General features: G+C 48.7%; 1 protein-coding gene across 1 annotated transcript in view; it reads left to right on the top strand.

The window, feature by feature from the left end:
* FSTL1 (follistatin like 1) overlaps positions 1–16,539 on the top strand; it is a 56,783-nt gene extending 40,244 nt beyond the window's left edge. Inside the window, exons 3-11 of the mRNA XM_054187923.1 lie at positions 2,003–2,107; positions 3,350–3,479; positions 5,041–5,073; positions 6,613–6,743; positions 9,587–9,705; positions 10,478–10,590; positions 11,811–11,921; positions 12,913–13,010; positions 13,273–16,539. Of these exons, the coding sequence (XP_054043898.1) occupies positions 2,003–2,107; positions 3,350–3,479; positions 5,041–5,073; positions 6,613–6,743; positions 9,587–9,705; positions 10,478–10,590; positions 11,811–11,921; positions 12,913–13,010; positions 13,273–13,317 (885 nt within the window). The 3' untranslated portion in view covers positions 13,318–16,539. The remainder of the gene's footprint in view (positions 1–2,002; positions 2,108–3,349; positions 3,480–5,040; positions 5,074–6,612; positions 6,744–9,586; positions 9,706–10,477; positions 10,591–11,810; positions 11,922–12,912; positions 13,011–13,272) is intronic.
* Positions 16,540–19,575: the final 3,036 nt, after the last annotated feature.

Here is a 19,575-nt window from a genome sequence, read left to right as displayed (position 1 = left end):
GGCTCAGTGAAGGGGTGGGCATGTTGTTTGAAACCCTTTAAATAGATCGGCTCTTAGGTGCCTACAGTGTGTTTTAGGTGAGCCTTAGCCATACTCCAGCCTGGGGAGAATTTGGCTTTTCTTTGTGCTTTTGCAAAATGAGTTATTCTTCCTTTCCTGCCTTAAGATGTGTGAGGTTGCTTTGTGCGGTGACGCACTCGTCTTGCTCCATCCCACCCCAGAAGTGCCTAGATCACTTACCCCAGCCTTTGACCAGAAGACAGCTAAGAAGAGGTGGATGCAGCAGGACGGGCAGAGTGACTTTCATAGTTCAGAAACCATATGTGAAAGGGGGATGAAGGGGCAGAGGGAGGATAACAGGCTGTCTTCATGGGGTGAGCAGGCCTGGGACACAGTGTGTGTTTCTGAGCTAAGACTGGTGTGTCTGAATACTGTATTTTTATTTCACAGGGTAAGCAGTGAGACAGGAATATTTGCAGAGACTAGGAAAGGTGTTTGTCGCTATGCGAACCTGGAGGGAATCCTGCAGTGCTTTGGAAAGACCTTCTTGGGCTTGATGACTGTGCAATAGGCCAGTAGAGAAAACATTTTGAGGACCAGGGCGAAGTCATTCAGAAAATGAGCTGGTTGTCACTGCGGGCTGTTCAGTAAAGACAACAACTCACTGTGGAATTGTGGTTTAAAAGCAAAACAAAAAAAAACAAAACAAAAACACAAATTAGGACAAAGAAGCAATAGGAGAAAAAATGTGCTCAGCATTTGTTATTAAATGTATCGATAATGCTTGCTCCTCAGGCAAATCCTGCTCCTTTTTGATCACCTACTTTCAGAAGTATATGATGGAGGTACAAAGATACCACAAATAGGCCGAGGTTAAGAATAATACTCAGATAAGAGGGTAAAAGAACCTTTGTGTATCAGAGAGAAGAGTCACAGCCGAAGTGATTGACCTATCCCACTGATTATTTTACATTCCTCAGTCTACTGTCTCTGATACAAAACGGTTGAGGAAGCCAGTTGGCTAGCCTGAACCAGATACTGAACTTCCAGGTGGAAAATATTAGATGAAATGAGAGTCACAAAGGAAATTAATGATAAAGCAGGGAATTAAACCAGGGTCTCCAAAGTCTGAACCCCTGGAACAGTCTTCTCTTCTAAAAGTCTAAAGAAAAAAAGACGTTAAACTGATAAAAGTAAATCGTGGTTTTATTGAAAACATTATTAACCTAGGGAAATCTTCCCTGCTAGGTGTCACCAGTTTGAGTACATAGTGGGACTCAAAGGATTTGACAGTTACATGAACAACAAGAATACTTGTGGTGACTTTGGCTAGGAGAAAACTGCAAAGCGTATAAATTGTGCTGCAGGGCATAAGTTAACTGCTGGCTGTCAGGGACAGGAAGAAATTTTCTCTGTGAGAAGGTTACTGTATAATTATCTATGACGGTGTCTCTTCCTTTGAAGTGTTTAATCTTGACCAGTGAAGGCAAGATAATGGGCCACATAGTTTTTTGAAGTTTTTTTGTGACAGGGGCATTATCTGGTGCCTGATGGCGATTTCTGCCTGTTTGGTATCCCACCTTTCTCCAGGGTTCTGCTCGACTTCTTAAATGTCTGAAGCAAAGCCATTTCTGCTCCCTACCCTCCATGGAAAACATTTTGAAGACAGCAGTCCTCGACATGAGTGAATTATTTTTGCCATTCATGCTAGACTTTCTTTTGTTCATCTTTGCTCCAGTTCTCCTAGGTGATTTTCTGGGGATGACCTCAGGGAAGCCCTCTGGTGCTGGGACTGTAGCCCTAGCTCTTGTGTCTGCTCCTGGTTATTGTCTGAGCTGTCCCATCTGTTGCAGTCATGTCTCTCTTGTTCTGTGATCTGTGCCTTACCGCCTCGGTGCTCTTTGGTTCAGTCTAGAAGTTAAATGTGTTATTTTTTAAAGCTGTGTTGCTGCTCTTCTGGGTATCTTGATGTATTTTGTGTCTTTTACTTTGTATCTTGCAGGAAGAGCCAAGGAGCAAATCCAAGATCTGCGCCAATGTTTTCTGCGGAGCTGGGCGGGAGTGTGCAGTGACAGAGAAGGGAGAGCCAACTTGTCTCTGCATTGAGGTAGGAGGGTGGCACAGCTTCTGCCTCTGGGATGGGCATCACCAATACCCTTCTGGGCTGTACTTCGGTCACTGGAAAGATCCTGTGATGGGATGAGGCTATGGCTGTTTTGGAGCAGCTGCAAATTCACAGTGGCTCTTTGAACAGCAGGGCCTTTCCCAGTGTGGTGCGGGGGAAGAGCCCTGCAGGATAGATATTGTCTGGGGCTTGCAGCTGTGCTACTCACACAACTGCCTGGGGTCTTTACAAGCACAGGAGACTTGGCTGGAGGTCTTTTGTTGGGAAAGCCCAGTAGGGTATTGATAGGCAGCTGGCTTTGGAGGGCACTCTAGGGAGTGGTCTGTGAGCTCCAAGACAACCTGCCCCCACTGGCATCTTGTTTGAGGAGGTTACAAGCACCCTACTAAAAATCAGCTTTTGTAAAATGGAAATAATTGCGGTGGAGTGCTGTGAGGATGAATAGCTCCGTCCAGCAGGGAGCCGGAGATGATTAGAAGAGCCTTTCCCAGCTGTAGAGACACAGTGTCTCCCTACTCCGCTCTGCCCTTCGCTTTCAAGCCATTCCTGCCTGGCTCCTGGGAATGGGCATGTGGCTCTTTGTTCCCACTTCCCTCAGAGCCTGCAACTCTCACACAGCCAGCCTGGGCACTGCAGAGTGAAATGCCCCGTTACCAGAGAGTCTGTCACTCTGGATAGGCTTGGCCAGACTGAAAGGGACATGAGAAAGAAGCCTGCAGCCTGAACAGTGGCACTGGTGAACTCGTCCTCTGCTGTAGGCTGTGCTCTTTGTTCATGGCTGTTGGCTTATTCTGCATTCAGTTGCAGAAAGGTGGAGCAGTCTACAAAGAGATGTAATGGAGCTCAACGAGCAGAGGTGCGCAGAAGAGAGTCACAGAAATGCCTCTGGCCAGGCACATCCAAGGCATATAGAGCAGCAGTTGCAGGATTACACATAGCATTTATGCTGGGCACTGATTTCTCTGACGGGCTCTGCTTTCAGGAAGGCTCTTGTCATGGTGGTGGTGAACGGGGGCTGGGATAAAGAGAAGCCTTTGAACCCACACCCACAGACTTCTCTGTGCAGGTTTTTCTGGGACAGTGGTGGTTGGGCTCAGCCTGTTGTAAACACCTTTTGGGCCATGGGGGCTTCTGTTGAGCCAGGCTGATGCTGGGACTCCCCTGCTTCCCTCTAGCTGTCCTAAAGAGGGAGGAAAAATGCTGTCTTCTCTGGCTCTCTCACAGCAATGCAAACCTCATAAGAGGCCTGTGTGCGGCAGCAATGGCAAGACGTATCTGAACCACTGTGAGCTGCACCGTGACGCCTGCCTCACTGGATCCAAGATCCAGGTGGATTACGATGGCCACTGTAAAGGTAACCCTGTGTCAGGGAGTGATGAGGGCTGGCTAGCTTCTAAGGGAGGGAGAGCGGGAAGCCAAGCGTGATGACGAGGCAAGGCAGAGGTGCGGAGGTCTTGCCAGCCAGGACCCTCTCCCACAGCTGCTGAGTGGGCTAACAGGGCAAGCCGGGGAACAACAGGCAGCTTCAACCCAGTGTCCAGATCACCAGGCCTGAAGTTGAGCTGTGAATTCAAGTCAGGATCAGGTCCGGTGGTGGTAACCAGGATCAGGCACAGGCCTGTAATTGCCAGACAAGTCCCTAGTGATGCAGTCTATAGCAGTCTGAGATACAGGTGGGAAGACAGTCACCAGGTTAGGGCCTAGATTGACAGGATCTATGGCAAGTGCAGGAATGGTCACAACAGATCTGGAGACAGGCATACCTACAACATAATCCCAGGCAAGGATTTAGGGGCTGAGGCGTCAGCTGAAATGGGCTGATGGGTAGAGAGTGTGGATGAAGGCCCTAGGTGAGGTTGGCAGGGCCAATTAAGGCCCTCATTAGTGCACTTGGGGCCCTGACACCTTGGCTGTGGTGGGATCTTGGAGCTATTGTCTCCCTGGACTGGGGGGAGGGGGCACTTAGGAGAACAGGGCAAGTTCTTCCTCCTGCCTGTCTCTCTCTGAGCTCGTGGATTCCGCCAGGCAGGTCTCTCAGTCTACCTGCTAAGGAAAGGTCAGACTCTCAGGATAAACTCCCAAAGCCCATACTACCATTCAAGTTCATGAAGGACCCTCAAGAACTTTAGGAGCAAGGATTTTGCCTCAATGGCAGGGCTGTTTAACTCACGCCCATATCTTGGGTCCCAGCCTTGCACATGCCCATCTCTCCTAAATGAGAGGTAAACTCTGAAAAGAACTGTTCCAAGAGCGATCAGATGGCATGGGAAAAATAGCACAGGCCCGAACTGCTTCACCTCCTTTGGTGCTTGAGCGAAACCTCTGCCAGAACCACATGTAGCCTGTTGCTAAGAAGTAACTCAGAGTCATGGGATCATTGAGGTAGCAAGGGAGTTCCTCTCCTGAGATCATCTACTCCAACCTCCTTGCTCAAGCAGGGTCACCTAGAACAGGTTGCCCAGGGCTGTGTCCAGTCCAGGGTTTTGAGTATCTCCAAGGATGGAGACTCCACAACCTCTTTTGCCAACCCGTTCCAGTGTTCAACCAGCCTCACAGTAAAAAAGTGTTCCCCTATGTTCAGATGGAATTCCCTGTGTTTAAATATGTGCCTGTTGCCTCTTGCCCTGTCAGTGGACACTACAGAGAAGAGTCTGACTCAGTCTTCTTCATTCCTTCCCATCAGATGCATAAACATTGATGGTATTGCCCCCGAGCATTCTCTTCTTCAGGTTGAACAGTCCTCAGCCTCCCCTCGGGTGACACATGTTCCAGTCCCTTAATCATACATGTGGCCCTCATGTTTCCAAAGGCTCCCAGCTTCCTCTGCTCTTGCCCAAGTGGCACCCAGGGTGGGAAGAGATTTGTATTGCTTCATGTTGTGTCAGAAATATGCTCTTCTGTCTTTCCAATCACAGAGAAGAAGTCTGAGAATCCAGCTGCAAGTCCAGGTGAGAAGCCGTCTCCTTGCGTGGCTGGGGCCTCTGTATGTGTTTGGGAAGAGAGGTGGGGAGGAAGGTCTGCTGGGGGAGTTGAACAGCTCTGTGTAAAAGTGATACCTCTGCACTGGCTGTTGCAGTCTGAGTTGGTAAATCGGCTGAAATATGATTGCCTGGCTCTCTACTCCTGGGTAACCTTTCAGAGCTCATATATCTCCTGTGCTCTTCACCATGCTGGGATGTCTCAGGGACTCAGAGTACGTACAAGGTGCGGTGACACCCAGTTTGCTCGTAGGGACACAAGCTGTGTTCACCACCCAGACTGAGGGAAGAGACACTCTTTTGAAAGGAGACTTTGCGAGATTTTGCTTCAGGAGTGATTAACTGATGGGCACAGGCGTAGCACTACGTAATGAAGGGGGCATTACCTGGGGAGTCAGGAGGTGTAGCTGAACTACCTCTCCCATCAACGAACAAGTCTCTTTGATTCCCTGTGCCTGGTTTCTCTGCTTATGCCTTGTGTACTTAGACTACGAATTTTGGGGCCATGGCCTGTTCTTCATCAGGGGACCCTTTTCCCATCCATGGCCTCTAAGTGCCGGAGCTGTATAATTGTCAACTTCAGCTTCCTAGCACAGATGAGAGCAAATCCAAGTACAAACTTAAGGGAAAGGACCATTTTCAGGGCACGGCCACCACCTCAAAGCAGTTTCAAGGAAGTTCAAAACTACACATGCAGAAACTGTCCATCCGGTTGTGATTGTAGTCACTGGATTCAGAAGGAGATCCTTAGTGTGTGTAAGCGACACAAATGCACACTGATTCCCCTTCTGGCTCCATTGGCCTCTGGGCAGGTGTGACAACTCACAGAAGCCAGAAGATCTAGGCTTTCAGTTTTGCTTCGAAATACATAGATCAGTATTAGCACACAAGGTGATATCCACTTAGTGAAACCTGTGACTCTGGAGAGCACTGCGAACAAGCCCATCTTGACCCCCTCTCATTTCCAATCAGGGTGGGCAAGTCAAGGCTTTGAAGAAACGAATTCTCCTGAGATGTTAGGCTCCAAAACTCAAGTCCTGGGGAAAGCATGGTGGAAAGGCTTGCTCAGTTTAGTCTTCGCCCTTGCAGAGGATATAGGTTTTGGTACTTGAGGGCTAACAGCTGAATGCCTGTTCTGCACAGTATAAGGAAGCCTGGGGACACTGTCAGTCACCTTTCTCCCTCGGTCCGGGGACTCTTCACACCAAGACGAGTCCACCCCGAGTTGCTCTTTCACAAACTTCGGGGACAGGAAGGCAAAAAGGGTTTGGGAGGAGCGTCGTTTTCTGGCCTTGCCGCATGGTGTCACCCACAGCCCATCCGCTGTTCAGCACATGGCACCTCTGCTTTGATGTGGCCGTGGCACATCTCCAAGGAGGGGGGGGCCTACAAACTGCCATCAGGGCTGTCTGGCTGGTTTTTATTTCCAGTCGTCTCTCTGCAGTCTCCCTGCTAACTTCCATTTCACTCATCCTTGCTTTTCTTCTACTACACCTTCTCCTGTGACAGTCGTCTGCTACCAGTCGGACAGAGATGAGCTTCGTCGCCGTGTCATCCAGTGGCTGGAAGCTGAAATTATCCCAGATGGATGGTTTTCCAAGGGCAGCAACTACAGCGAAGTCCTGGACAAGTATTTCAAGGCAAGTAGAGCAGCACCTGCCTTATAGGCCAGACTAGGTTTCCTGCCCTGGCGGGAAACGTTTTGCTGCCCTTTCCTGGCAGCAGAGCAGCTGCCATGCCCCCACCCAAGAGGCTCCAGTGTGTGATGGGCCTGTCAAGCTGGGTGCCTGGGAGGTCTGGTATGTCCTACAGCGTGATGTGTTACGGGCTGCCTGCAGCAGCTGCTGACAGAGCCACTGACACAGCTATGTGACAGCCCAGACCTGGAGCATCCCTGGGGATCTGACCTGCCCTGGGGAAAAGGAGGAGGGCAGGCCAAGCACACCTGTGGTGGGGGACAGAAGAACTGATCTCAGGGGACAAAAGAGAGCCAGAGGAGAAAAGGTGGGTGAAAGGGCTGGAAGTGCAGGTAAAAGGAGCAGGAAGCCAGGGCAGGGGCTGCTGATCCTTTGTTCTAGACAGTCCCAAGGCCATGTTGAGATGGTGATAGGGGATGCTTGGGGGCTTCAAGAGGAATATTTGCTTGCAAGGAGTATGGCTCAGTTGTGGCCGAGAGCTGGCAGTTCCCTAGTGCTCTGCAGAGAGAGAGGAGCCGCGCATGACTTTCGGGCACTGCGATAATTCCATTCCTCTTCCGTCTTCCCTTTTCCCTGCCAGTCTGTCCCTCAGTCCATCCCCACCCCCTTTTGTAATCAGTGGACACGCACTTTTCCCATGCTTCTGCCACATGCACTGCTGCATCCCTCCCCCTCACACCCGGCTCCTGATAAAGACTTCAAAGCATTCAGGATGGAGCTGGAGGAGCAGGTGGGGAAAGGGGGAGAGTGTTTAAATCATAAGCTGTTGACAGCGAGAGATTAATGGTGCCTGACAGGAGTTAGCGCTGCAAGCAAATTTGCCATGGCAATGGCACCCCCTGGTGAGACAGAAGAGCTGGTCCCCGTACTCCCGAGAGTATCTTCGCCTTTGTAGCCATTAATGCTGCTTTTTTTGTGGAAACCCACTTGTGTCCCACTGCCTTGGGCACCCCCGCTGGCACCTGCCAGCACCTGAAAGCTGCAGCATCCTGCAGAGCGGAGCTGCTCAGTCCCTCCCACTGCAAACGTGCTGTCCCCAGCCATTTTCACAGAGAGTCTCCTCAGGTCATTGCCTTTGAGACAGCCACCAGCTTGCTCCACTGCCGTAGCACAGCCTCGTCACCCCTGGCCTCATGCCTGTCGGGAAGGTGGTGAAATCCCATGGCCGCAGCTCAGAGGCAGACAGCCTCATGTTGTCTTTATTGTCCCCCCTTTTTCTGCAGCACTGCAGATCCCAGGCACAAGCGAGTGAAAGTTTCCATGACAAAGCCATACCTTCTCTCAGACCAAAAGGGGAATTTCCTTCTCAGTCAGGTGGTAACCCACCATATCAACAACTCTTCAAGCTTTGAAAGACTTCTAAAGCAGAATCCAGAGCTTGGAGCAACCTGGGACAAATCCAAGCAAAGGAAACTAAGTGGGTTCAGATACACACAAATTTACTTTACCAATGAGGGTCTGCTGTTGCTGGAAAAATTCTGCAGTGCCCAGCCCCAGGGCTCCGCACTCCCGCTCTTTGAATGGCCTGATTCCTGCCCTGCGGGTCATAAACACTGGAGGCAAAGATCAGATGAAGCATTTCCCTTTTCTCCTTGATGAGGAGGTTTGTAGATGTGGGATTAAGCTGTTTACCTCCTGGGAGCCCGACTTGTGTGGATCACTGGGATGTGGGTTGTTCATCAAGCAGGCCACAACCTTGAAGGATGTTATTTCAAGAGGAGTGAGTGAGGCCTGTAGTGGGAAGCTGCTGTTTTGGAGGGTCTCTGGGGGAACACATAAATGCAGACCATAGCATTGAAAGGCAAGAAAACTAGCTTAACTGAGTCAGGGTCGTTAAGGGAACTGCGGCCACTTTCACAAGAAACAGCGGGACGAGAGACTTCAAAGTCTCGTAGAAGTTGAAACATGTTAGTGGAGCACTTACACACAGGCTACAGCACACAGAGTAATTTTCCTAGCCCTACAGGTTTCTCCTGAGCCACACAGAGGTAACAACAGGCAACATCTCTTCCAGCATTCCTGGAAGCACTGCATGAGGAGACACAGTGACCTGCCCCAAGTCACGCAGAAAAAATTAGCCAACAGCAGTCTGTGTGCAGAATTCATTTTCCCCTCACTGCAATGCAGCTGTCTGAGGGGGCCTAGCAGTTCCTGCTGAGTTCCCAGCACTGTGATATGACATCTCCAAACAGGGAGGCAAAATGCAATTACTTCTTTGGGAGTACAGCCAGGATTTTGTGGCTAAAAGTCCTGCTCTTCAGTGCCAGGAGTCCTGTCGGGACCTTAAGAAGTTGGTGGCGAGGCGTTGTGCTGTTGCATTAAATTGTTCCTTCTTTGGGATCAGCAGCAAATTGCTTCCTGTGATTTCGCCTTTTGTCACTGTCACAGTCCAGGCACAGCTTTGGACTTACACGTGTTGGGAAGCTGACACCTCCTTGAATGCAACTGGTTTGCTCTAAGGCAGGAGGTATATAAGGCAGCTAAGAGCTGGCTGGAACAAAGAGAAGAAATGGGGTTAGAGCCATAAATCAAGCAGCAGGAGGTGAATGAGAGGCAGTGTAGCTTATCGGTGAGAACAAGGGTAGGATCCTGTCTGCCGGTTCTGATGCTAGTATGGATATCTTGCTGCTTTTCTCTGAGCTTCTCTTCTTTGTGCAAAACAGGGATGATGCAACCTGTTTCACTAAAGCTTCAGAAGCGCTAAGTACGTATGGAAGAGGGAGAAGGAAGGGGTACCCTGAACTGAAAAATCAGACCCTCTCACATCTTGCCATCTTTCCCTACAGAGCTTTGACGATGGCGATTCTCGCTTGGACTCCACTGAATTCCTGAAGTTTGTAGAGCAGAATGAGACTGCTGTCAACATCACCACCTACATGGACCAGGAGACCAACAAGCTGCTCAGGTGGGCGGTGAACAGGAGGGCCAGATGTGGTAGAAGGGGGCATGAAAATCCACTCATGGCAAATACCAGTTACAGCTTGCACTAACAAAGACAGCTGTGTATGAAGTGCGTTCTCACTTAATTAGGTGTGAATATCACCAAATGGAACAGTGCCCCACCTCTACCCTTCACGTTAGGCATGTATTCAACGCTCTTTTGCCTTAAATCTCATAGGGTTTCAGCCAGAAGGTGAGTTGGGTGATGGAAAATTTGTCATCTTTTTTATTTCCTAACAAATTAGCTTTCCAATGGACCTTACTCACCTTTTGCCTGATAGCTAGATCCAGTGCAAGGAAGATGGTGGGAGAACACAGCTCATGGGCAGCCTGCAGTTAGAGCTGGTACAAGCATCACATGAAAATGTAGTTTGAAAGGTTTCCCTTTTTCTGTGTGCATGCCACTGCGTGTGAGACAATGAGGACAACAGGCTACTTGTTGTTAGGCTGTGCTTGCATCTTCACTCGTGTGACAACATGTAGGTGTCAACAGGGTCTTATTCCTGATGTTCTGAATATCCCCCCACTTCCTAGCCCTTTGCCAGACAGGGAGTATTTTGTGACTGTTTTTCTTTTGTCTGTATTCAGTGAGGTTTCCTTACAGAAGCCACTTCTGCCAGGCGTCTCAGAGTCTTCGTAGTTATTACTGGTTTTACTCCTCTGTACTCTGAAGCCAGTAGAGCAGGAATTGGTCCAGTACAGCCCTGTGCAGAACATGCGTCTGTGTTTCCTTTCAGGGGACTCTGCGTAGATGCCCTCATCGAGTTGTCAGATGAAAATGCTGACTGGAAGCTCAGCTTCAGTGAATTTCTCAAGTGCCTCAGCCCGTCCTTCAACCCACCAGAGAAAAGTAGGAGCTCCTTACTTGTGCTGGGGAACCAGAGAGGGGTCCTGGGAAGGGAGGAAAGAAAAGAGACCAGCTTTGGGACAGACATCAGATGCTGTAACTCCACTCCCAGGGACAATGTTGATATACACCTACCTCCCATCCAACGACACCCTTTGTCCCTACATTGTCAAAAGTACTGTTTCTCCTGTCCCAGAGCTCCCACAGCTCTCGTGATGAAAAAGATTTGAATTTTAGAAGCAAGGGCATAGGTCAAATGGACACAGTATGCTTTGAAAGTCAAGGCATTTAACAGTACGGAGATAAATCATGTGAGTTCATGTCTGGATAACTTGGGAAAGTCAGGCCAGACCAAAGTCCTGCTATGCTTTGCCTTTCACACAGAGACCCTCCCTGATGAACATCTCAAAGTTCACTGTCTTTCCAAACCCCACTTAGTGCTACAGTTCACGTGGAAGCAGCTTAGTGTTCTGCTGACCAGGCATGCCTAGCCATTCTCCTCAGGGGGTACCTCAGCCATAATTGTCTCCTCAGGGGGTACCAATCCAAAGGTGCCGTATTTACGTCCCGCTGCGGTTGCACAGAGGAGCAGACAGAGACTGTGCTTCTTAGGGAATATTAAGTTGAAGTCTCTGTTGCTTGATTCGGTGGAAGCTAGGGATGCTGCACCTCCCCTTGAAAACATAATCAGCTGGTTTTCACCTAACACCATATGGGCCCTTGAATGCTTTGCGGGCCCCGACTTAAACATACAATCGAGCTGTGAGAAGAAATGTGAGCTGAAATAAGACATCTTTTTTTTTTTCCCCTTCCTTTCTCTGGGCAACAGCAAATACACATATCATTTCCCCAACTTCTCACCTGAAACAGGAATTGTTTCAGAGTAACCAAAACTTTCACATTGGGGGTTCTCTTCTATGTATAACAGATTAGGAAATTCAGACAAATCCAATAATGAGATTTCATTTGGAATTGACAAATTTAAATGTGTTCTTTTGAGGAAACAAAATGAAGTGTTCAACTTTCCCAAATTATTTTTTGGCTGATTTCACGCACCAAATTCAGCATGAATATTTTAGTCATTATGAAACTTTTGGTGGTTAGTGGAAGGAAGGCCTCCTCCAAAACCTTGTACCTCTTCTCTCTCAAGGTGTCTCCAAAGTATGTTGTCTTTAGCCTGCTCGCTCTCTCACAACCACTGCCCGTGTTTTGTGTCTCTCTAGAGTGTGCCTTGGAAGATGAAACCTATGAGGATGGAGCAGAGACCCAGGTGGAGTGCAATCGCTGCGTCTGTGCCTGTGGGAACTGGGTGTGCACTGCAATGACATGCGAGGGTCCGTATGCTCTCCAGACAATTTTTGTATTTGGTTTTGTACAAAAGGCATCTTTGCTTCTTATCTTTCTGAGAGCACCAGCTGTCCAGATTTCTTCTCTCTCCTGCTTTTCCTCAGCTTCTCTATGTGTGGCTTCTCTGTCACCCTCACATGCTCCATGTTGGCCAAACCCGAGCTAATAGGAGATTAGGAGAGAGGCAAAGAGCAGCAAGTATGTACAGAGTTTCTTTCGTGTTTATCTGCCTTCTGCAGCAGAGGCTTCGGGATCACCTCAGCTCAGAGTTGGCTGTGGCAGCAGGAACTCACCTCAGAAAAGATTACTGTAATACTAATAGAGCTGCCAGAGGAGCTGTGGGTAGGTGTCAGAGGTTAAGCAGCTGAATGAGAGACTTTTTGCTGCGTCCCCAGAAAAAAATTTCAGAGTTGCTATGCAACACCCAGTCTTGCTGCCTGTTTTGTTCCCTGCATCCATGGCAGAAGCATGCAGTGGGACTACAATTCCTTGACTTTCTGCCCATGTCAGAGCAGCAGAGGTGCCAGAGGCTATTGTTAGAGGGATAATGAAACCAAAGAATCAGATCAGATGCATCAGCAAGTTGCATCTTCACTGAGCAAAATTACCTCTTCATTAGGCATCAGTTATTATACTTGGATAGCACTGAGCTTCCATTTATTCCCTACAAGAGGCCAAGATGTTTGAAGTAATTATAGATGCATCTTTTAAATAATATGCAGCCTCTTCCTTGTGGTTTTATTTTTTATCACGTGGGAGGGAGAGATGGGGGCAGACTGGATGCCCAGGTCCTGAAGTCCCAGGCAGCCGCAAGGCCCATTCTCTTTCTAAGAAGCCAATTCATACTGTCTTCCAGCAAAGTCTTCCTAAGTTTGAGGTGTGCTGTGGCTGACCTGCCTCTTTTTGTTCTGCACGGTTCAGCCTCTGAAATTTGCATCCCCCATTTGTGATAACGCTGGATTCCGTTTCTGTTTGCAGGGAAGAACGAGAAGGTGCCTGCTCGGAGACAGCGACCTGATCAAGACTTGACTGAGGAGGAGCTGGCTAGATATGTTCAGGAACTGCAGAAGCATCAGGTTAGCACGAAGCTGGGAAGGTCTACTTGCGCTAAGTCTCTCCAGACTAGAGGAGTTCCCTCTGCTTCTGTCACTTGGAGACTTCTGGTAGAAGGGGGAGTGCAGTGAAGGGGGATCCCTGTTACCTGTGGGGACAAATACAGGCGTGGGTCTTTGAGGTGTAAGCCAATGTTGGCACTGCTTGTAGATAGACCAAAGGCTTCAGGGCACTGCTAGCTCCTGTGTCAGTGCAGAGCTTCACTTTTGTGCTGTCTTTCTCTAGGAGACGGCTGAGAAGACCAAGAGAATGCGCACCAAGGAGATGTAAGGGGCCTCCACACCGGAGGAGCCTAGGAGGATGGGCCCAACCTGCCACCCTGTCCTCCAGTGCTGATCTCAGTATGCACAAGTGTCTGCTACAGTTCTCCAGTCACAGATATTTACATTGTATAGCGATGGGTTATTTGTTTTGTAATACACAGAGAATGGGGCCAGGAAAGGGGAGCAGAGCCCACCTGTTCAGGGAGCTTCATTGCTGGGGCCTTGGAAGGCTGGGAGGGACTTACAGCAGCCTCTGGGACTCTTTCCCAGAGCAGACAGCAGCTCCCTCCAAGAGTTAATAGGGATTTCTTGTTCCCCTGGATCTGGGGAAAGGATGGAGGTCAGTGCTGGATAGAAAAGGGGGTCTTCAATCAATACAATTGTCAGCACCAGCCTTGGCTGCAGAAATACAGGCCCGGCAGTTTTGTGGCTGAGCATGTGTGCTGCAGGGCATCATTAGCCAAGGACCTTGCCCTGCTTACCCTCCCCTTTGGTTTTGAGCTCCTCAAAGCTGGTCAGCCTGGTGTGACACCTGGAAGTCATGGTGCCATGCTGCTGGCATGAGTCCAGCACATTCCTCCTTGCTTTCCACCAGACTGTCCCCAGCAGCTCCTCCAGTACATTGTGGGCTCCAACACAACATGGTTCCTTTTGACCTCATCTCACTCTTACTCTCCCTGCCCCTTCCTTAGAGGTGCTATTGTATTTTTTTCTTATCACGTTCACATGCTGACTCCCCCTTTTGGTTTTGGTTGGGTTTTTTTTATTACTTTATTTCCTATGGTAGTAATTCAGCTTTTGTATGTTTTGTAGCTCTAGATCTTTCAAGAAAACCCAGCCTGTGGGTTTTTGTTACTGACAGTGCTGTAATGCCTGTGCACAGTTTGTACCATACTGCGCTCAGCCACTGCAAACACCACAAGCAACTTGTGAGTCCTGCATTACAGGGTATTTCTCAATGGGGGGTAGCAATGTCCCTCATAGAAGACGAGACAGGGCTGGATGTAATTAGTTTCACCAGGCATGGATTGACGCTGCAGCTCTCTAGCTCTTGCTCCCTTACCTAGCATTGACCAAGTGCTCAAAGTCCGTGCTTATGCCTCTCTAAATTGCCCAGAGGGAAGTGCCAAGTAGTCCAGAGACAGAGGGACCAGGCAATCCCATTAGTAGGGTATTTTAAAAAGCTTAATTCCATAGAAAACTGTTTAGTCTGGACTGTTAGCCATCATCTTGGGCCTTCCATCTCCCTCTGGGGTGAGGCAGTACCATTATTCTTTGATTCCCAGTCTGAGTTTGGAGTCAGGGCTGGAAGCCTCGTTACTGACGCGTTTCACAGTGTCTTTGATCAGACCATCTTTCACCACCCTCACATCCCTTCGTGGGTCATTTTCATCTGACCTGTTTCTCAGAGCGTTGGTCCTCAATGTAAACAAAATGCTCTTTTGTTGACAATCATCTGTGTAGCCTCAAGCCCAGCTGATTTTCTCCTGCAGTTATCAAACATACTTCATTCACTCAACACACCTGAACGTCCTGTTTCCATGTTTGCTTCATGGCCCTGCTGTGTATCCCAAGCAGTTGCACGCACCATGAGTTGAGATGACTGCTTGTGATTTCCATCTTCCTGTTTCTGAGCAACTTCAGCAGTTGTTTCCAGGTGTCTTGCAGTCCTTAGTGCTTACTCAAGTGAAACTCCACTTGCATCTGCAAAAGCATGTTCTGCTTGAGTGAAGATCAGCAGGACTTTTGTCCCAAGTTTCCCCTTTTTGCACAGTGCTTTCCTCGGAGTGGAAGAATGAGCTGGTACCTAGCAAGCCTAGGAAAAGAAGAAAGCTTGGTCCCTCCTGTGGTCTTGCCCATGAGCCAGATTTGTTAAAGACTGGTCTTTGAGCTGTTTTCCTGATGTGAACCCAGAGGACTTCCGTTGACTTTGGCACAGTGCCACATTTCCACTGAGAATCGTAATCTACTCCACCATGCTCGGAGGTTTTGGCATAATAAATACAGAAGGGGGCTGGTTCTTTTCCCATGAGGGTCTGGATTGGAGAAGCTGTCACCTGTGAAGGTGAGGGGAATGAGGACAATGCTACACTGGGATGAAGTCATTGTTTCCTCATAAATGGTGGAAGTCATTGGTGGAACAGGAGCACCCATTAGACATACCCTCACTCCTCCCCAACACTATGAGCAGAACAGCTTCGTGTGCTGGATCTGGAGTCACAGGAACATTGTTCGTAAATATCTTGCTTTATTCCAGCCCTACTCTGAAAGGTAGTTTGTGTCTCCCAGCTCGCTTCCTTCCAGCTTGGATCATTAAAGTGCCTTAGAGAAAACACAACAGCTTGCCTTAAAGGCTTTCCCTGGATGGGGATAACATCTTAATGTCCAGTCAGGAGAATCTCCAACTGGGAAAAGCAGAGCATGTGCAGGAAGGGGAGGCCAACACACGGCTGAAGGGCTTCTGTAGGCTGCATTATGCGATATGTTCCCTAGTCCCCATCCTGTTTCCTGTGCACGTGGGGTCTACAAGGATGGGCGCTGGGGACAGCTGGAGAGGTGGGTGCTGGCAGTTGAGGTTTACAGAGCTGGCGCTTGCACGGAGGGCAGAGGGATGGGCTGCCGTCTCAGGCAAGGCAAGCCGAGCTCTCTGACAAGCCATACGACATACCCTCCGAGGACAGCCTGCAGCGACAGGGTAGGAATGCAGTGAACATGCCTCCATGGAAAGGGCTGCTGCCTGTGGAGCCTCTTCCTCCTCCTGCCCTCAAAGGGAAAGACAACTGTGGAGAGCGATGCTGGTTCTAAGGGCTACGGTACCCAGTGGGGACCGAAATGATCTCACCTCCCCGCACTGAGGGCAAGGGCAACCATTCGGTGAGCCATGCCCAGACTGCACCCCGCAGCAGCCTGGTCTGTCGCTTGCTTCTGCAGGGTGTCTTGGCTGCTGGGGAAGGAAGTGCTGAATTACAGCCATTGCCCTCTGGGACAATTGCTGTACAGACTGTAAGGGGCAGGGAAGGCTTCCTCCCCCCCCCAAAAAAAAGCCAAATTTAAGCAACAAACAAAAAAGTCCCAGTTCTCCCTCTATATTCCCTCCTGTACGTGTGTGAAATTTATCAGTATTCTGTAGGTTTCCTTAGTGCACTTATTTTACTTGATTTTGTAATTTTTTGAAGCAGGGGGGTTTGGATATTACTGCCAAATAAATGAAACAAAATTTAAAAAATAACAGGTGTTTTGTTCTATTTCTCACAAGCCACATTCCTCACTTTCCTCTTCCAAAAAGCAATCAGCTGTCTTTTTACACATTTATACACAGATCTCAATGCATTTGACAAATGTGAGATGCAACTATCTTTCTTTTATAGTTGGAGAAACTGAGGTACAGCAGAGAGAAGTGGAAAGTTGCAGTCACGTGGTGAGACAGCGGCAGAGATGCAGCCAGCAGCCACAACTCCTGCCTCCCAGCCACGCACTCTTAATGATGAGATTGCTCCACGATCCTTTCAGTATCCGCTGTTTGCTCTGCCTGTGCTACAAAAACCTATCAGCTCTCCATGTATGGATGTGGACAAGATGAACATGCGTTAGGATCTTGCAGCCGATAGAAAGGCAAACCATTGTAGAATGGGGAGAATACAGGGGGACACAGGCAGTGAAGTACAGGGCAGTTGCTGTCCTGTGTGGTGTTGGGGGAGCCTCAGCAGGAGCACCTTCTTGTTTGGGCAGTGCCTTTCACAGAACAGATGGATCAGGTGGAAAGAACTCAAAGGCAAGTAAAAATAGTAACTAAAGGCTTTAGAAACATGACTTACAAGGACAGAACAGAAACCTTAGGCACAGCTAAGAAGGGAAGCTCTAAACATTTGTCTTCAGGTGGAGACTGCTACCAAGACGAACATACCCATCTCGCTGTGGCAGATGGGACACTAGCTTCAGTTGCGGCAGTCAAGGCAGGTCGAGATGAGACTTCAGGGAATACTCTTGAATGTCAAGGTTAGCAAAGAACTGGAAGATGCGTCCTTGATACTTCACAGACTTCCTCCCTGTATGGATTTTAAGAATAGACTAGAGTAACAGCTATCAGGAATAGAGCAAGTCCTACCTCATGTCACCTCTGCTGAACTGAATGACGAAATGGCCTTTAATGGTGTCCTGTAACAGGAGAATGCCTTACCATTCACCTCCCCCATCTGTAATGGACTCGGCAGCTTCTACTCCTGTGAGCTCTTCTGTGCAAATGACAGTCCAACAGAAGAGGCTGGGTTACTTTGTTTCGCTTGGTATGCTCCTTCCAAAGCTGTTTTAAAAAAAAAAAATCAACATTGCCTCTTCCATGTTACTTTTCACACCTAATGGCCTCTTCAGCGTGTACCAACTGCTGAGTGAGCAGTCCTAACTGTGGCATTCCCTGCCCATTCACTGCTCAACTGTAAAGTGGCTCTGCTTTATTACCTTAATTTCTACTGCTGGAATTTCCCAGGGTTTTAAGAAGGAACGAAAGGAAGTGTCAGCCACGAATTTAGCTAGATGGCACTATAAATACTTTGCCTTGTGCATCATGCATGCTTACTGAAGGGAAATGATTGTGGGGTGGGAGAGAGGAAGAGGAGGAAGGCTGTTGCCCACTTCTGGCAGAGGCCTGGCAAAAACTCTGACCTGTCTGATTGTGGAGCTAAGCACAACTGAGTATTAACAAATTGCTGCACTGTGTAGCTACATGCACTTAATCACTTCCCAATTCTCCAGCACTGTTAAGCGTCAGACTGAGAAATACGCTATTTAAGTGCTTGCTCAAGTTGCTGAACTGCATTTGTAAGGCATTTATTAACTTTAATTCTGAAGATGGGAAAAAGTTAATCTACCAAGAGGCTAAATTCCTGAAAAAAATGAACCAGTTTACAGGGCACAGCTTTGGGAGAGCACAGGCTTAAAGCACTGCAGGAGACAAGAGCAAAATCCAAATGACCTTACTCTTGTGCTTACATAAAACCTCCCACAAACTATCATGATCCACATGAAACAGCACAAGCTTTATAGAGTGGGCAAAATTATACTGAAAAGAAATAACTATACTGGTACAGTGTCTGCTCTTATGCAGCCATCTTTGGGTTCACATCAGGGGTTGCACCTGTGAATCCATAGATAGAGACTTATAAGACAACTGAAATAAGTCCATTGGAAGGTGACTTGTTCGTTCCCCAACCCACTACAGCACTTTTCTTGAAGGTTGGGCACAGCGCTGACAACTCCCTGCACTTGGAACGGGAGCTGTCACTTCAAAATAGTTGTAGTGGTAAAATCCAGAGTTCATAGGAGCACCAAAGAAAGGACAAGTGGGCCGTGGATTTTGTCCACAGTATTCTGGACACACTCAAACCCAGCATTGTTACTGCTTCACGCATTGTTTTTAAACTCTTGGCTGGTAGAAGCCAACTATGGTTTCTTTGTGTTTCATCCACTCTGAGATGACAGAGGCTTGTGTATATGAAGTGTTTTAAGGGGGTGGGAGATTCCCCCTTCGTTCTTTTTGGTTCCTTTATGCATCACAAGGAAGCAAGACTGTTTCTAAAGCCCAGACCTAATGTCAGGGCAAAAGTTCCTTTGGGCTATGAATCTTCTCATTATCATCCCACATTGCTGCTGCTTCTTCCAGTGGGTGACTACTGCTTACACCGCTGTTAACCTGTGTCCAAAGGGCGACGAATTGAAATCATGCATCTCGAGTTGCCTGTTTGTATACAGTACAACCAGGGCCAACTCCATATCAATCTGTAACCTGCATCAGGCCTCTTTGCCTGACAGACTTTTGGTGTTGTGGAGGCTGGATGGGGCTTTGAGCAGCCTGGTCTAGTGGGACGTGTCCCGGCCCATGGCAGGGGGGTTGGAAATAGATGATCTTCAAGGTCCCTTCCAACTCTAACCATTCTATGATAACGCCTGCCAATGCCCTAGCTCAAGATTAAAGCTGTCGTCTCACATCCAGGCAAGGAGATCACACCAAGGTGATTCTGGGGCGGCATCTGTGCTGGTGCCCCACCAGCAGCAGCAGGTCTGCAAGGACCACAGCAGACAAACCCTGGACAAAACACCAGCCGACAGCAAGGCCAGGGATGCCACAGCCCACAACAGAGAGAGGCCTTGGGGCACCAGCGGGACAGACAGCACCTGTCCTCCGAGGTCTGAGGGTGACGGAAAAGGGCAGCAGGAAGGTTATTTTTTAATTTCCCAGTTAGAGGGACTCGGAGCTTTAGAGCCGAGCCCG

Source organism: Rissa tridactyla, chromosome 1 (genome assembly GCF_028500815.1).
Source record: "Rissa tridactyla isolate bRisTri1 chromosome 1, bRisTri1.patW.cur.20221130, whole genome shotgun sequence".
NCBI lineage: Eukaryota > Metazoa > Chordata > Aves > Charadriiformes > Laridae > Rissa > Rissa tridactyla.
Note: the sequence above shows the minus strand (reverse complement) of the source record. Positions and strands in the feature narration are given on the sequence as shown.